This window comes from Aquarana catesbeiana, linkage group LG02, assembly GCF_042186555.1.
Source record: "Aquarana catesbeiana isolate 2022-GZ linkage group LG02, ASM4218655v1, whole genome shotgun sequence".
Taxonomy (NCBI): Eukaryota; Metazoa; Chordata; class Amphibia; order Anura; family Ranidae; genus Aquarana; species Aquarana catesbeiana.
In genome coordinates, this window is record NC_133325.1 from 518500065 (window position 1) to 518517273 (window position 17209).

General features: G+C 39.4%; 1 protein-coding gene across 2 annotated transcripts in view; it reads right to left on the minus strand.

Moving 5' to 3' along the window:
- Positions 1-3319: 3319 nt before the first annotated feature.
- Positions 3320-17209, minus strand: part of CDK18 (cyclin dependent kinase 18) — a 476627-nt gene continuing 462737 nt past the window's right edge. For both annotated transcript variants that reach the window (XM_073615801.1, XM_073615800.1), the window contains exons 14-16: positions 16532-16622; positions 16326-16403; positions 3320-12277 (exon numbers count right to left, since the gene is read on the minus strand). In XM_073615801.1, the coding sequence (XP_073471902.1) occupies positions 12243-12277; positions 16326-16403; positions 16532-16622 (204 nt within the window). In that variant the 3' untranslated portion in view covers positions 3320-12242. The remainder of the gene's footprint in view (positions 12278-16325; positions 16404-16531; positions 16623-17209) is intronic.

A 17209-nucleotide genomic window follows, 5' to 3' on the forward strand; every position in this document is an offset into this window, starting at 1 on the left:
AGGACTCTGATGGGGACCTTGATATAAGGGGACTCTGATTGGAACCCTGATATAGGGGAGCACCCTAATGAAGACCCTGATGTATAAGGGACTGTAATAGGGACCCAGATGGGGAATTTTTTGGGCCCACAGATTTTTAGAAAATATACAATGTAGCACCCATACTGAAAAGTATGAAACTCCTGGCTTATGTGAAAGGGTGGAATCATGATGTATGTATTGTAAGCATCACTGAGAAAAAGTAAAAATAAACTGTAAAGACCCCTTCAATCTAAATAGTCTAGATAGACTATTTTGATGCATTTATAGTATTACTTTTCATCTCCAGTCTACTGTTATGCTTTTTATAAAGGATCACAAACACCTGCATCCCCAGTCTATCTATCCCAATGATTAACTCATGGCAACCAGCTATAAATCACCTTTTACTGTTCTGAGAGCATGAATAAAAGATGAAATGTGGTTGCTGTGAGCTACTGCACTTTACTGCTCTTTGTGCCTTTAACCTTTAAAGAAGCAGTGTACCGCTTACTTGCAACTGCACCTGATCTCTTTATGAAACCTTTACAGGGCAAAATGCTACAGAGTTGCAATTATTCAGCCAAAATCCTGATGTTCCCTAAATAGAATAGCTGCATATGGGGTCTCAACAGTTTAAAAGAACATGCAGAGATGTGAGCATAGATGTTTAACAGTCTAAGTATCATTAAAAGGAATCATTGATGCATTGATAAAAATATGAGGGCTACCTTTTTGGCTTCTTTCCCAATCACCTGGAACTGGCATCCAAATTAGAAATTGAAAGTGCAGAGTCAAATATCCTATTCTGCAAACTTCCTCAGTCAGTGCCTCTAAAAGTACTGAAGCCATTTGATCAGCATGACACTAATGCCCCATACACACGATCAGAAATTCCGTCAGAAAAAACTTGGATGGTTTTTCCGACAGAATTCCGCTCAAGCTTGCCTTGCATACACACGGTCACACAAAAAATCTCTGAACTTTCAACCGTCAAAAACGTGGTGATGTACAACACTACGATGAGCCGAGAAAATGAAGTTCAATGCTTCCAAGAATGCGTCAAATTGTTTCAGAGCATGCGTGATTTTTTGCGCGTCCGAATTGCATACAGACGAACGCATTTTTAGATAGGAACTTTTTCCGCCCGAAAAATAGAGAACCTGCCCTCAATCTTTTGCTGGCTGGAATTCTGCCAGCAAAAGTCCGATGGAGCATACACACGGTCGGAATTTCTGACCAATAGCTCATATCCGACTTTTGCTGGCAGAATTTCTGATCGTGTGTATGGGGCATAAGACCACTAGAATTGTCAGAAAGGTAAGCAATAGCAGCCTCCATATTCTGTCAGTATAGAAATTTAAAGTGTTTGTTAAGGCATTACTATAAGTCTATGCCAGCTCCTCTATTAGAGGTGGGCATAGCACATTGTGTATGTTGCATTTAAAAACGAGCATTGTAAATAATGAATATCACCTGTCTTCAGGCCCCTCTCATCACTCGCGGCCACTTTCCAGCTCTAAAAGATGTCTTCTGTGGGAGGGGCCGTGATCTCCCTCTGACGTCAAAGGGAGATCACACGGCCGCTCGTCTCCTCTGCAGAAGCCACCCATCGAAGCTGGAAAGCGCCCGCGAGTCACGTGACCGGCCTGAAGACAGCTGATATTCAGTATTTACAGTGCTCATTTTTAAATACAACATACACTATGTGGTATGCCAGCCTCTAACAGAGAGGCTGCAGTGACAAATTTAATATTTTAATATTAAAATAATAGCGGTGGGGGGGTTGGGGGGCAGGGCCGGGACGGAGACAGAGAGGGCACTGACAGGGAGGACGGAGGGAGTGAGGGGGAGAGAGGAGAGCAGAGAGCAGGCAGCCTATCACAGAGTGAGGCACTTTGACCACGTTGATCAGGGCGGAGCTGCCCTGGTTATTGTGGTCTGTTTAGAGAGGGCATACGGGAAGTGGTAGGTTTAGTTTTTTTTTTACAGTTTAGAGGGGGGCAGATTACATAGCACAAGCGCTGTGTAATCTCCTTTAAGGGACCAGAATCTATTTTTTTTTGTTTTGTTTTTGGGTTAACAAACACTTTAAACTCCGTGGAAAGCCTAATGCTACCAGTAAACACATCACAGTGCCTGCAGCCTAGTAAAAGTACAAAGATCTTATTATATAAAGTGATAATCTTTTCATTCTCATGGTTCAATTGCAAACTACACATATAATGATGTTAGATTATATTGAAATGTTTCTTCATGTACAGAAAAAGTACATAAAATTTTAATTTGTTCAATATTCTTGATATGTAAAAGAAGGCATGTGAAAAAATTGTTCACAAAAAAATATATTTTTCTGGCAATGTTACCTAAAAAAAGATCTTTGTATGAACAAACATTTGAGTTAAATTCATCTTAGACAAGTATCTTGTGTTTATGAGTAGCATTAGTGGCAAATCCATTTATATTGGCTAGAGCGGGGGTCGAGGAGTTAAAATATTGTGCACAGGAGTTTCACATCCATAGTAATAAGCAAAATCAAATTGAAAACTAGGCGAATTGATGTTTTGGGGAAACTCCTTACTCTCCTTAATATATGTATGGAAATATGTACAATCTGTACAGGATCATACAGTTTGTGAATTCTGATTGCCTGGTTTCCCAACTGGCATGACTCTTTACAGATTAAACAAATCTACTTTCAGATATTCCACTAGCTACAGTTCTTCTAGTGCAGTCCATAAATCAAATAACTTTTTTGTTTGCAAAGTGTTATTTATATACACCAAATACATAGAACAATGGAGTGTTTGGAAATCAATAAGTGAGGTCAATTTTATAATAAAATTTGTCAAATATATCTCATTTCAAGATTGCAGAACCTGGCAATCATGTAAATTCAAAGGAATCATACTTGTCTTTTAGACTATGTATTTTTGTGGTGTATAGGTTTTTGCATATTTGTGTAATGCTGGCATATTATGTGGTATATTGCAAAGTATATAACTTATTCGTATCTATCCCTGCTCTGGAGTAATTTACAATCTGTTGTCTATTACAGTCACAAAAGCACACACACATTCACTCTGTTACTTTGGTTAGAAGTCAATTGATCTAGACTTTTTAATTTTTTTTATTTTCAGGTGAAAGCCAGAACCTGAAGAAAACCAATACAAACATGGAGGAAATATACAATTTTCATACAGATAGAGTGGATAGAGTTGTCATTGTATTTAGTCCTGCAAGATTGCCAGACAGTTACCATGCTGTAGTATTTGTATGCTTTTTGCTACTTTTTGATGTCTGTAAAAAACTATAGGTTGGATATTCTGGTATTTTTTTTGAAGGGAGAACATATTCATATGGTATTTAACTCAGCCCCTGATTTGCTCAAATCACTTCTTTTGTTTACAATACAATAATCACACAAAATACTGGATTATTAATAACAAAATATGTCAAGTTATTTACACTTTGATTTCAACGCAATTTTAAAAACGTACATTAAATTGGAGGCTTCTTTTTAAATTACTGTAGCATAATAAAACATCAGTTATACATAAATCTTTTTACGTCTTTATAGTCTAAAAATTGATTTACCCAGAGAGTCAAATCACCTGTAGCACACTTTTATATGTGTGTACATTTGTGTATACACACACGTATATAAATATATAGTTAGATATATACAGACACGCATGCAGACAAGCACGCTCACATTTACACTTTGTTGCTAGGTGTTCATAAATATTATATTATATTAACAATATACAAGATCTTATTGGTCAGGCACAAATATGGGGGTTTATTACTAAATTGTTTTTTGCCTACCTACACTGTACACTATAAAATTAGCAGTCTATAATATATGCTTGCAGTTTCTGTCATTTTACATATGCTTTTTTTTAGCCAGCAGTGCCAGAAAGGTTTAGTAACTTAATTGCTAAATGGTGAAGACTTTTTGCTATTTTAAAAGGCATCTTCCATTTTAAAGCCCAACTGAACTGTCGGCTTAAATCACCTAAATATTTTGAAGGTGCGTCAAGCTAAAAGCATTCAAAGTCATACAGTTTTCTTTAAAAAGCAGCCACAGCCTTAGTAGAACAGCCTGTATCCTGCCAGCATGCTGCAGAGTGGGATCCTTTCCCTTTGTGTGTAAGCAGTGAACTATCTGCAGAGATGCTTCCACACAGACAGCAATGATTCCAACTCTGCAGCTGCTAGAAGTGGGCAGGCTTTTCTACTCACACTGTGGCTGCTTTTGAAAGAAAAAAAAAAACATAAGACACTAAACACCTTTTCTTTTGATTCACCTAGAATGTATTTAGCAGATTTAAAATTAAGTTCAATTGGGCTTTAAAATTTTTTCACAGGCTGGTACCATAACCATACAAGGCAGTATCTGTGATTTAGCCCAGGTTCACACTGAGCTGCGGGAATAAAGCCTGAACTCGCACGATTTCACTCCCGTGTGTCAGTCCCGATTTCGGCTGTGATTTCAGAGACATCTGTGCAGGTTTCTGCACAGATGTCCATGTAAATCACAACCTGAAATCGCAAAAAGTAGTACATGAACTACTTTTTGAAATCGGTGCGACGCTCCTTTTGCATTAGGACGGTGCCATTGCCGGCAATTGCCGCCGATTTGACATGTAATTTGACATGTCAAATCGCATGTCAAATCCTACCAATGTGAACCAGGGCTAAAGCAGTAAAATGCATTATATAACTGGTCCCAACTTTGCTCACAGATGTATCAATGTATAGATGTTATGTCTATGTATTACCGTGTTGATGGGATACAGGCCAGTCAACATGTTAAAAAACATCATTGTGAAAATGCTAAAAAAAGGTTTTCATTATGTTTATGGAGCATTTATTCATAGATGCAATTGAGAGGAATATCTCAAGTGGGTTCCCCTACACCTTAGTCCTTCAAGGATGAGCATATTTCTCTCCCCTATTTATTATAACAGGGTGATCTTCCTGCCTATAGTCACCCACAGAAAGTCTGCGGCTAGGTTTACACTGATACGGTGTGATTTGAGTTTTCTAGTGCGATTTCAAGGATCACGTCTAGTGCACGTTTATGCGGCTCAGCTGCGATTCCAATGCATTTTGCATGCAATTTGGATACAAGTGCGATTTGGATTTATGCCCTGGCCTCTTTCTCTCCCGTGCGCACTGGATTAATCTTTGAACTGATAAGCGTTTAACATGTGATTTACATTCATGTCTATGGCATTGTTCTAAAGACACACAGGATCCTTTTTAAAAACTCATCACGTTTACACTTCATATGTGTGAACAGCCTCCATAGAAAATCAACTTATTTCACCTGTCATGCAATTCCATGCGGAACACATCTGAAATTGCATCAGTGTGAACCAGGGCATGTGATCTCTGAGATTCCTTTTGGGATCTGACCACATAAATGCATTTGTGTGTATGGAGTATTTAACAAAGTTTTGATGTGCTCCAAAGCAGGAAAAGCTATGGCCCTGGACCTCTCAAACTTTAAAGCGGACCTTTGCCCTCACAACTTAATTTAGATAATTGTACTACTCCCCCCCCCCTCCTCTGATGCAATCTGAAATTTGTTATTTATTTATTTTGTACCTTTTTCTTGGAACACATTGCCACACTTCCTCTATTCTTCCCTAGGTGAGAATGACATTTGCAGGATCTGCAGCCTCATGGGATACACATGTCATGCCCCCCCTAGAGGCCACGGAGAATCTACTGTACACGTGCAGCATCCTGTCATTAGAAGGCTGGCTATCCAATGTTTTTTGCAATCGGGCACCCAGCTGATGCAGTGTAGTACATTGGCATCATCAGCACTCTGTCTTCAAGAACCCAGAAGAGGTTACTAGCCTTCTGATTGAAATCAACAAAGAAGGACACTGCAGTAGCACAATAGATCCCTACAGGACACCACTGAATTGCTGGACGTTTGAGTATATTTTTGTGCATGACCCAGCAAGAAAGTAAAGGGGGGGCGACCCCATTTTAGCTTCAATAAAATGGGTAAAAGACAGAAATATTTCATTTCAGTTGGAATACTTTCTTTATGTAGTGAAAGGTAATATGGAGGTTCTATTCCTTTCACACCTCTATAAGAAATTTGAAAAGGTCCATTTGTTTTTCCCCTAAATTCTCCCTAAATTCTCAAAATTTCCCCTAAATATTCCCTCTAAATATGCTAAATAATGTAACATAATGTTTCATCATTGCATAATGAACTTGCTTTCTTAGCAGAAAATATTGCCACTGCTGTCTAAAAAAAATCAGATCTGAAGAAAATAGCAAATAACAAAGTTCACATTAGCATCTAAAATAGTCTGCTCTTTACCCGTTTACATCTCTTTGCTTAACATAGAGAATTTTTGCACAAAGTCCATTCACAGCTACAAGTGCTTCTAAACAGTGCAGAATTCACACAGGAAGCATGAAAAAAGTGCTACATGATGAGGCCATTCCCTGAAAACAGACAGAAATTGAACGATAAAACTTTTACGATAGGGTTGTTTTTTGTACCCTGCAAGCATTTTTTCTAACAGTTACTGTAAATATAGTAGTACCAACTCAGACCCATAAAGGCAAGTGACATAATGAAATTTCATATATCCCCAAAGTGCGCCTGTGCCCAGACTATGACCATTAATGTATTTACATATTCTTAACAAGCAATAATAAGCTTACTCCATTAAAATACCCCATTGCTGACCTCTGTAGCTGCTTGTACTGTGGAGTAATTCATCTAGTGATCTAAAGATCACAAAAACAACTCTGTAGTAGGGTTTCAGTTGGTTTTTAACAGCCTGCATTTACATTATATTAGAATGCTGACTAGCTGCCAAGATTCTGCTTCCACAGAAAGTAAATGGGAAAGTGTAATGTTCGTGCAGAGTCACTGTGACATTTAACCCCTTTTTTCCTGATGCATGCTGGAAGTCAGTCACGAGTGTGTGTGGGACTGGAAGCAGCCGCATGATACTTAGAGGGAGACCTGTTGTATTACGACTCCTCCATGTAAGAATGTACATCACTTTCTGAGTGAGTAATAAACCCTTCCCTGGTTAAGAAGTGCATCCAGCCTGTGTGTAACTTGCTGAGCGGATACTGGCAGCATTGCTAGCAATACCCTGAGAGACCCCGTGTCGAAAGGGACATAACAGAAAGATGCTGTGATTTTTCTGTCCCTGTTGTAAATTTTGAAGATGAATGCATATAGCTACAGACATGAATGCAGGCTTAGTTTAATGCACCTTTGCTGCTTGTTGATAATATGTAAATACTTTAATGGGCATAGTATGTGCTCAAGTTCACTTTATACAGAAACTGCTAAAGTTGCTAGGCATTTTTTCAAAAGTGAGGACATCATTTCTGTAAAAAAAAAGAAATTAAAGTGAAGGGATATTACTTTTTGTCGCATTACTTATACATTCTGAAAGTATTTTATGGAATGGAATAAATGACAGCAAAGGCTGGGGTTCATCTCATACAAGAAGGCTGGTATTTAACAAAACTAAATACATCATACAAAATAATCTATTCATCTTCTGTAAAAATAGAGATTGCTTTATACAAGTATTCCATCACCTGTATAAACGTACTTAGGTTACAAATATTTGACCAGAATTTCTTATTGTCCCCAATACAAGGGTAAAGGTCAATCATTTTCAAGGTTCCCAATTTATCACATATGATACCTGCAGTCTCTATGAAGAGTACATTTTTTAGGGCTTATGCACACGGTTAATTAGGGCTGTACACCACCCACATTAGCGTATTTCTACTGAGGGTGGCGAGTAAGACTAGGTGTTTCCAAATATGCTAATTTGGCTGTTGTATGGCCCCAGCTGTATGCATGACCCTTTAAGGGTTCTTCAACAAATACATTGTTACTTGGAGCACCAACATGAAAAGCTGTATGGAGTTCATTATTGCCAGGATTCCAAGAATGGATACAATGAAATTAGAGAGTGAATTTCCCCATGGTGTAAGACCACCATGAGGTGTCACAAAGCCCCTATGGCGTCATATTGTATCATTTCACAAAGAGTTTGTTAAACTTATTGTTAAAACATGTCATGTTTTGTATCCTGATAAACAGCTAACTTTTTTGTTATCTAAACCTCAACCATTTGGCTCTGATAAAAGTGAATATAGCACTTCTGAAGGCCAGGAATATTTTAGGCAGGATGAATGCAACAATCCAATGTAATACCTAATATGAATGTATTGCTAATGTCTTACATTTATAAATATTAGGTAACTAAAAACACATCAGTAAGAAATAGAAATCATCAAACAAATTTCTGAAGAAAGAAAAAACAAATGTATAAAAAAGAGAATATTGATCTAAAGGGCAGCACAGTGGTGTAGTGATTAGCACTTTCACCCAGCAGCAAAAAGGGTCCCTGGTTTGAATCACGACCTAGACACCATCTGCCTGGAATTTGCATGTTCTTCCTGTGCCTGCGTGGGTTTCCTCCAGGTACTACGGTTCCCTCCCACACTCTAAAGACATGCTGGTAGGTTAGTTGGATCCTGTCTAAATTGGCCCTTGTATATATATGAATGTGGATTAGGGACCTTAGGTTGTAAGCTCCTTGAGGGTAGGGACTGATGTGAATGTACAATGTATATGTAAAGCGCTGCGTAAATTGACGGCACTATATAAGTACCTGAAAAAAATAACAAAATAAATTTAAACAAAATCAGTGAATGAGCTTGTAGGCAGGAGTCTAGTTGGTGGGTCACCATTAGTTAGACAGTATGGGCTGCCAAGGTAGGAAAGGGTTCATTCTGGGTCTGCTGGTTTCCTGGGCTTTTTAGGTCTTGTCTTTTTGGGGACAGCTCAAGATTAGTTAGTTAGGAGAATGGTATTTATGAGACTAGGGGGGTTATTTACGAAAGGCAAATCCACTTTGCACTACAAGTGCAAAGTGCACTTGAAATTGCACTGAAAGTGCACTTGGAAGTGCAGTCGCTGTAAATTTGAGAGGTAGATCTGAAATGAGGGCAAGATCTGCTGATTTTATTATCCAATTATGTGCAAGCTAAAATGCTGTTTTTTATGTTCCTTGCATGTCCCCCTCGGATCTACAGCGACTGTACTTCCAAGCGCACTTTCAGTGCAATTTCAAGTGAACTTTGCACTTGTAGTTTGCACTTGTAGTGCAAAGTGGATTTGCCTTTAGTAAATAACCCCCTGTGATTCTTCAGAACTTCAGTAAAGAATCCTAAACTGTTTTAAGCCTGGTTTAAAGTTATTCAAAGGGGTGCATGGTGGTATGTGGTCTATCAGAACAGGGCCTGTTAAGCAGACATGGGGTGCAGGAGGAAGGTCACCACAAAGGGTTAATTCAGCAGAAGAGTCAGAGAAGGAATGAATTTGCCATGGGTAACCATGAACTTGTGTGGGATTTAAAAGCAGGCAGGCAGCGTGGAGCAGTACCAGGCTCGGGGGACAGGTCCTCCGATAGAGAGGGGGTTGGTGTTCCTCCTCCCTCCCTAGCGGTCAGTTCCCCCAACAGCAACTGGCACCGAACCCATGGTACGGAGGACCCATGCATCCAGCATGGAACGGGAGAGTGAAGGAGTTAATTAAGTGTACGCATGATGTTCACGCTTGGTGCACGGTGGGATCCCATTCTGTCACTGGTAGTGAGGTGGCAGAGTTATGCTGGACTGGTGTAGACGGCATAGGCTTAGCAGTGTCCCTCCTAAATGCAACATTCACAAGGGAAAGTGTGTAGTGACACGGGACCAAATACTTCTCAGAGGAGCTTTTTAAGTTTCATTACTGCACACAGCCCACAGCTCATCTCTAAGCTGGGGTTGACTTCCCCATGAACGTGGTCACACCTGGTCCTGGGCATTGATGAGAGCATGCATGAGACGAGAGGAGAGAAGAGGTCAGGCAAAGTGCACCCCGCCCAGCTCACAGGCTGTTAGGCTGGATTCACACCTATGCATTTTCAGTACTTTTTACATTTTGCATATTTGCACTACAGAACGTGTTCCATAGGAAACCATGGTAAATGGACTGTAGTGCAAATCTGCAAAATGCAAAAAGCACTAAAAATGCATAGGTGTGAATACAGCCTTAGAATCTATACATAACATTGTATTCATTCTTTAAGGTTTCCTGGCTTTGGAAGATCAGTTTACATGTAAACAAGCAGTTCTCAAACTCTCAAACAAATTAGAAGTATGTGCCCCACTATCAGGATAACTGATAGCAGTTTAGTGTTGTACAATAGACAGCAGTAAAGCCCAGATTTTGTCAAAAATTGCAAAAGCAGTACTTCAGGATGCATATGTCAGCTATTAGCTCAGTTTTCATCTTAACAGATGCTAGGTGTGCTGCATTAGAACAACAGCAGAGTAAATTTTTTATCTTTTATTGTATATCATCCACACAGAACAGCAAAGGACTACTGAGCAGACCTGTAAACATATGCATGTGTTGCTGACTGTTTTGCCGCATACACACGAGCGGTTTTGCCGTTGGAATAAACTCTGAAGGTTTCTCCGACGGAATTCTGCTCAAGCTGTCTTGCATACACATGGTCACACCAAAGTCCGACTGTCAAGAACGCTGTGACATACAACACGTATGACGGGACAACGTGTACAACGTCTCGTACTTGCTTCAGAGCATGCGTCACTTTTGGTAAGTCGGAACAGCATACGGAGGAGCGGTTTTCTCGATAGGAATTTGTTCAGTCGGAAAAATATAGAACGTGTTCTCTATCTAAGTCTGTCTGAATTTTCGACGGAATAAAGTCCAATGGGGAATACACACGGTCGGAATATACGATGAAAAGCTCTCATCGGACCTTTTCTAAAGGACATTCCGCTCGTGTGTACGTGGCATTATAATATGTTTATTCTTATAGTAAAGAATTGAGAGTATTCCAAATTGACTATGGTGCAGTGCTATGCCAATTTAGATATAGCATTAGGTGAACTTTTTCTTAGTTTTAAATGCTTCCCTTGCCTCTGCAGCCTAATGGAAAGAGCAGCATAATTGGTGCAAAGCCATCTTCATGAAAAAAGCAGTACTATCTCAGAGTGGGGAATCTCAGTGTATGCAGAAAGCAAACAAGGCACATAACGTTAACCCCATTCCCTATACTATATATTACATGAACTTATGTTCAAAAATTTTATTCCACTCTATTTGCACCAGATGAGGTTTCTCAGTGTCACATTTTTCTGCAATAAAGTAAATTCATTTTGATTAAGGCTTGCATAACATTTTTCTGTAAAACATAAAACTGTAGCAGATGATCACCAATACAAAGCTATACCTGACCGATTATATTATGACACATCTAAGCCACTTTGACTATATTTCTAAAAATGTTCTCCACTAAACTGTAAATTGCTAATTATTTCAGCCAATACTTCTTGACAACAATTTTAATTGTGAAATTGACAGAATTCAGATTCATTTTGTAAATGTCTCTTACTGGTCCTAATTCCCATACAACAATAAAGATAAATATACTGCTATCTGCACTGAGCTGATGTCAAGGGTATGGGGTGATGCTGGTTTCAAGAGATATGACAGCTGGAATTAAGGGAAATCTGTAGTTTAGTAGAGAAACTGCAGCTGCAGTTGATAAAAGCATAGGTGAGGTACCAATTGGCACCAAGTGAACCAATATTTTCTTTATAGACTAGTAACATGAAAATAATAATTATCTTCCTGTAGATTTAATCACATCAAATACACTATGCTACAATATAGTTAGCTGGAAAGAGGGTGAACATACAGTATAGTGGCAGAGTAGCCAGGATGATATGTCTGCAAATCCGGGAACTCTAGAAATCTTGCAATGTACTAGGATTCTTCTCTGGTTGCGTAGGCAAGTAATATAATATGTTTCCCTGTGGTAAGACATCTGCAACCAGGGAACCCCACAGTAACCTCAACACTCTGAAGTCTACTAACTCATGTGCATAAAATATTTGAATTAAATACATTTTGGAAATGGTTTTCAGAAGGGGCTAGTTGACATAATACAAGCAGGCCCCTTGCTTTACTTTCCCTTGTTTCCTGTATTTAGTGTTGACGCTGACAGTACAGTACATTTTGCACAAGACTCACTGCAAACTAATAAGGTTTTAATACTCAAACATTTTTTCATAACTGCAGGAGTCTCTGGCAGTGAAGGAGGAGAGTCATTGGGTGCCCTGTAGTTGCTTTAGAATATACTCTGCCGTCTGTTTCTTCCACGTCCTGTTAAAAAAAAAGTGAGCTTTAGTTAATAAAGCCAAAATAAAAACAAACATAGAAGCACTGAAGAGCCATGGCAGAAAAAGACCAAATGGTCCATTAAGTCTTTTTGCTTTTTTTCAATTCTATCCTTTTTGTCTAAGTATAGATTATGTGTTTCCCATATGTTAAATTCACCTACTGCTGATGTTGACTGACTCATAACCTGTGTTGGAAGTCTGTTCAAGCAGCAACTACTCTTTTAGTAAAAAAAATGATTTGAGGTCATGTCCTGGTGTCCTTTCAAATTGAAAATAATGCCCTCATGACCTTGTTCAAACCCTTAATATGTATTTAAAGGTTTCAATTATTTCTCTCTTTTCCCTCCTTTCCTCCGGACTGTAGATATAAAGTTTCTGAAATCTCTCCTAATATGTTTTATCCCTTTCACAATTTTTGCTGCCCTTCTCTGGACTCATTCGGTATTACCAATATCACGTTGTAAGTGAGGTCTCCAGAAGGTGACACACTGGGGTTGATTTACTACTGGAGAGTGCAAAATATGGTGGAGCTGTGCATGGTAGCAAATCAGCTTCTAAAGGCCCATACACACGATCAGACTTTTTGACAACAAACATGCAAGTTACCTGTTTTAAGGCAACATTTGACCGTGTGTACGCTCCATCCGACAAACTTTTTCGGTTTTCGTCGGACAAATGTTGGCTGTGCGAAAAGACAAACTTTCCTGCGACAAAAGTCCTACGTCGGCTAGTCTGATCACGTGTACACAAATCCATCGGACTGTAGTCCAAAGTACAAACACGCATGCTCAGAACCAATGCAAAAGATCATACAACAATACAGAAGTTGTCCAAAGGGTGGCGGTAATGAGCTGAAAAACCACATGATTTGGTGAAAGTTGACTGAAAAAGTCCTGCCGTGTGTATGCATACCAAGTTCACGGCCAACGTCCTTTGGACAGAAATCCACAGAAAAGTTTGTTTGAAGGCCGATCGTGTGTACGAGGCTTTACTCAGCATGTTCAATTAAGCTTTGACATAGAAACCTGGAAGCTGAAAATCGACCCCAATATTCTAAATGAGATCTAAATAACTATTTAGGGGAACACTTCCTTCTGCTAGTGATCCCTCTAATGATTCACCCCAGAATTCTACTTGCTCTCCCCACTGCCGGACAACACAGTTTACTCATTTGCGATCATCTCAAAAAAGCAAATCTTTAGTAGTTCTAATCAGCACTGTCCCCCCATTATTGTGTTGTTTTGCATTTTGTAATGTTGTACTGCAGTTTCCACTTCATTGACCAATTTACCAGCAATGCCAAAATATAGTTTATGTTACAAACACCTCCAGGAATATCAACCCCATTCTGGCGTCAGCACAATAGCTACCTTTGTGGTGTAAGCAAAAAAAACATACCCTGCCCAACAAGCCTTCAGTTATATCACTTGCAAACAGCTGAGGACCTAGTACAAAGCCTTGTGATATACCACTAGTGACTGGTCTCTGTTTACAAATTAATTGTAAATTAAATTGTAAATTGTGGTTCTACCACACTCTGATATCTATCCTAGCCAACTGCATATCCACTGAACCCACCAAGGATTACGTCCTAACTTTTGGGAAACTTTATAAAATGCTTTGCTGAAATCAAGATAGGCTGAGCCTGCAGCACCACCCTGTGTGTATGCAGAAAGGCACATACTGTATTGTGTTCTTCCAAAATCTGTCCTCAGATATTATCAAATGTGCATGTTTTGCCGGTAACTTTACAATTTGACCGCTAGAGTAAATGGTGTAAAGCAAAGAGATCAAGCCAAATCTTTATGGATGTCTACAAAATACGGTGAGATTGAGGCTAAATTTTAAAAATGTAATCACAGTGTAGCAATGTTTTATGAAGGTTGTTGTGCAGTTATATAGGCACATGGATGCAACCAGGCAACCATACTGGCTCATTACATCTAGACGACCTGCTCCTAGCTTTACAGCGCTTCACAAAGGGTATGCTTTACAGCTTCTTCTCACAGTTCTATGGAATACACAACTTAGTAAAATTTCTGCTTAGCTACTGAGAACAGATTAAAAAGAAAAGAAGGAATATAACCTTATATACAATTTAACTAGTGTTTTTTGTTCTGACTAGAGCCATGTTTAGGTAATAATTATATATATATATATATTATATATATATTTTTACACCCTAGTCACATCAATGGTGACATTGAAATCGTGCTACTTCATGCACGGATGTCTATGCAAGTCGCCCCTGAACTTGCAATAAGTAGTGCAGGAACTACTTTCAAAATCGGAGTTGCACCGATTTGACCACTTCCAATGCGGAAGGAACTGTCAATCGCATGATAAGTGGCACATGTGTGACCAGGGAGGCTTAGTGTAGAGTATATAAATCTGAGGTTTAGGGGCCCATTATTACCAGAGCTAGATAAAGTAGAACTAGTTTGTATTACTAGCTGTGTTAACAAAAAATAACAGTTCAAAAGATATAAGGTTCAGTTTACTAAGCTGTAGAACACATTCCGTTATTTTCAGACACTCAACCTATCTGCAGCTGTCTTTGATGGAAATTACAATTGCTATGTTTAGGTAGTATTAAACCCAAAAGCAAAAATGTATTATATTGCAGCTTACTAATTGTTAGATGTGATGGCTGCATTAGTTTTCTCTTTTAGGCTTTCTTTCTTTTATTTTCACCTGGTGATCTGGCCAGTAAGTCTGTTGTTTTTAAAAAGAACAAGCCCTCCTGCAGATGTATCAGTTTAAAGGATGAGACAAACCATTCAACACTGACAGGGGGTGCTTATAATGATCAGATTTATGTAAAACCTTTATCCCAAAAAGAAAAGAATGGTTTGCTGTAACTGCTTATAATGTGTTAGCTCAGTGGTTCTCAACCTTTCTAGCGCCATGACCCCTTGATAAAATGTCCCAAGTTGTGGGGACCCCTAACAGTAAAATTATATTCGTAGGGTAGGGTGTCAGCACCCAAGGCAATACAAGTAATTTGCGCCCCTAACCCACAGACATTTAGCGTTCCCTGAGTCCCTTCCACTCGTACAGTATTAAACCCCTTATGGTACATTTTAGGATGCACCACTCTTTCTCTTTGTTCTCCTTTCTTTCCCTTTTATCTCTCTCTATCCTAATTTCTTGTTTTTTTTCCCCATCCCTCTCTCTAGCTGTCTTTCTTGTTCTTTCTCTTATTTCTCTCCCTTTTTCTTTGCCCCCCCCCTCTTTTCCTCTCCCTTCCATGTATTCTCTAATTTTATTCCTTCTCTTACTCCTTGGTGGGGGGGGGGGGGATGGGGTGGGTGGCGGGGAGTTGGGATGAGTGGCAGTGCTGGGGGAGGATCAGTGGCAGTGCTGCTGGACTTTTTGGTGTCTCGTAGCAGTGACACCAATGCCGGCATCAGGAGATAGGGTCTCCTCCAGCCTCTCCCACTTCACATTCCTCAACAGTCAGATGGCCGCTAGTCTCTGCCCCCCAGCCATGCCGTGAACTGAATGGGCGACTACGTAGAGGCTTAGTGGGCGGCCTACAGAAACAGCCCAGATCGCGGGCCACAGGCTCCAGGGACAGCCCTTCTAGGCGGGCGCGAAAAGGCTGGGAGAGTGGTGTGGTCTTCAGGAACAGCCCAGGATTCGGTGACCCCTGGCAAATCGTCATTCGACCCCCGAGGGGGTCCCGACCCCCAGGTTGAGAACCACTGTGTTAGCTGGAGTTTGGCTTTGATTTGACAATCAACAATGCAGCTGTCCAAAGGTGCCCCTGTGCTCATTCATCCAGAATGGGGCACTCTAATACAGTAGGCGTGTTACTGGCAGGATCACCAGGTGAAAACAGAGGGCAAAAAAGCCAAAAAAAAAGGAAGCCAATGCAGCCATCACATCTAATTATCGATAGGCGTCAATACATTACATTTTTGGTTTTGGGTTTAATACCACTTTAAAATAATGATTCCAATAGCTTAGCGACTTAAGTCATTAGTAGGAACACCAAAATAAATCCACTGGAAATGAAAAAATTATACCTGTCTGGTGGAAGATGGAGCCACGATAGCCAGGGTCTTTCTGAAGTTGGATTTCTTTAAGAGTGAAGATTGAGTCATCTATACAGAGACAGCATAGTATAACAATGTTTAGTCTGGTCAGAATAAAAACTATAGACAGCAATATGAACTTTGTATTTTTTTTTCTCTAATATTCTGGCAAATTTATGAATGATTTAATTGCTTACTATCTGGCAGTGTGTGTATTCTTTCACCAAGGCTTTTGAAATAAGGATGCCTTAGACCTAAATCTGCAGATATCCTCTTCTTGTCTTCATACTGGAAGAGGAGAAAATATATAGGTGTTGACACAAGAAATGCATAGCAGTGAGATAGTTTGCTTCAAGAGAAATTTTATATTTTGCATACACATTTACTAAAGCAAAGAGGTATGTTCCCTTTGCAGGAGAATGTTCACTCAGTTTAAGTCAAGCTATGTGGACTTCCATCATCCAATCATTTGCAAGTAAAAATACATTTTTTTTTATACGTTTATTGCATGTAATTGGGTATTCTTTGCAATTTGAATTTTCACTGCATTTGCTAAGCTAAAGGAAGTTCCCCTGCAAGGTGAAAATTCTCTTGCAAAGTGAACAGCTTATTTGCCCTTTGTAAATCAACCCCATTGGTATTTTAAATGGCCAAAACATAGCACTGTGAAAGATCTAGTTTATATTGCCTACATGTATATTGTATTCAGCTGTCAAAGAACTATTTCAGGATGAAAGCTATTTCATTTTTACAGAAGGATATTCCAAGGCAAAATATCAAAACTTGAACAGCTACTGGAAAGGTAAAATGAACCATTCTAAATAAAATGTTTAAGTTAGTATCTTGGCTGTCATACTGATTCGCTGACTTCAATA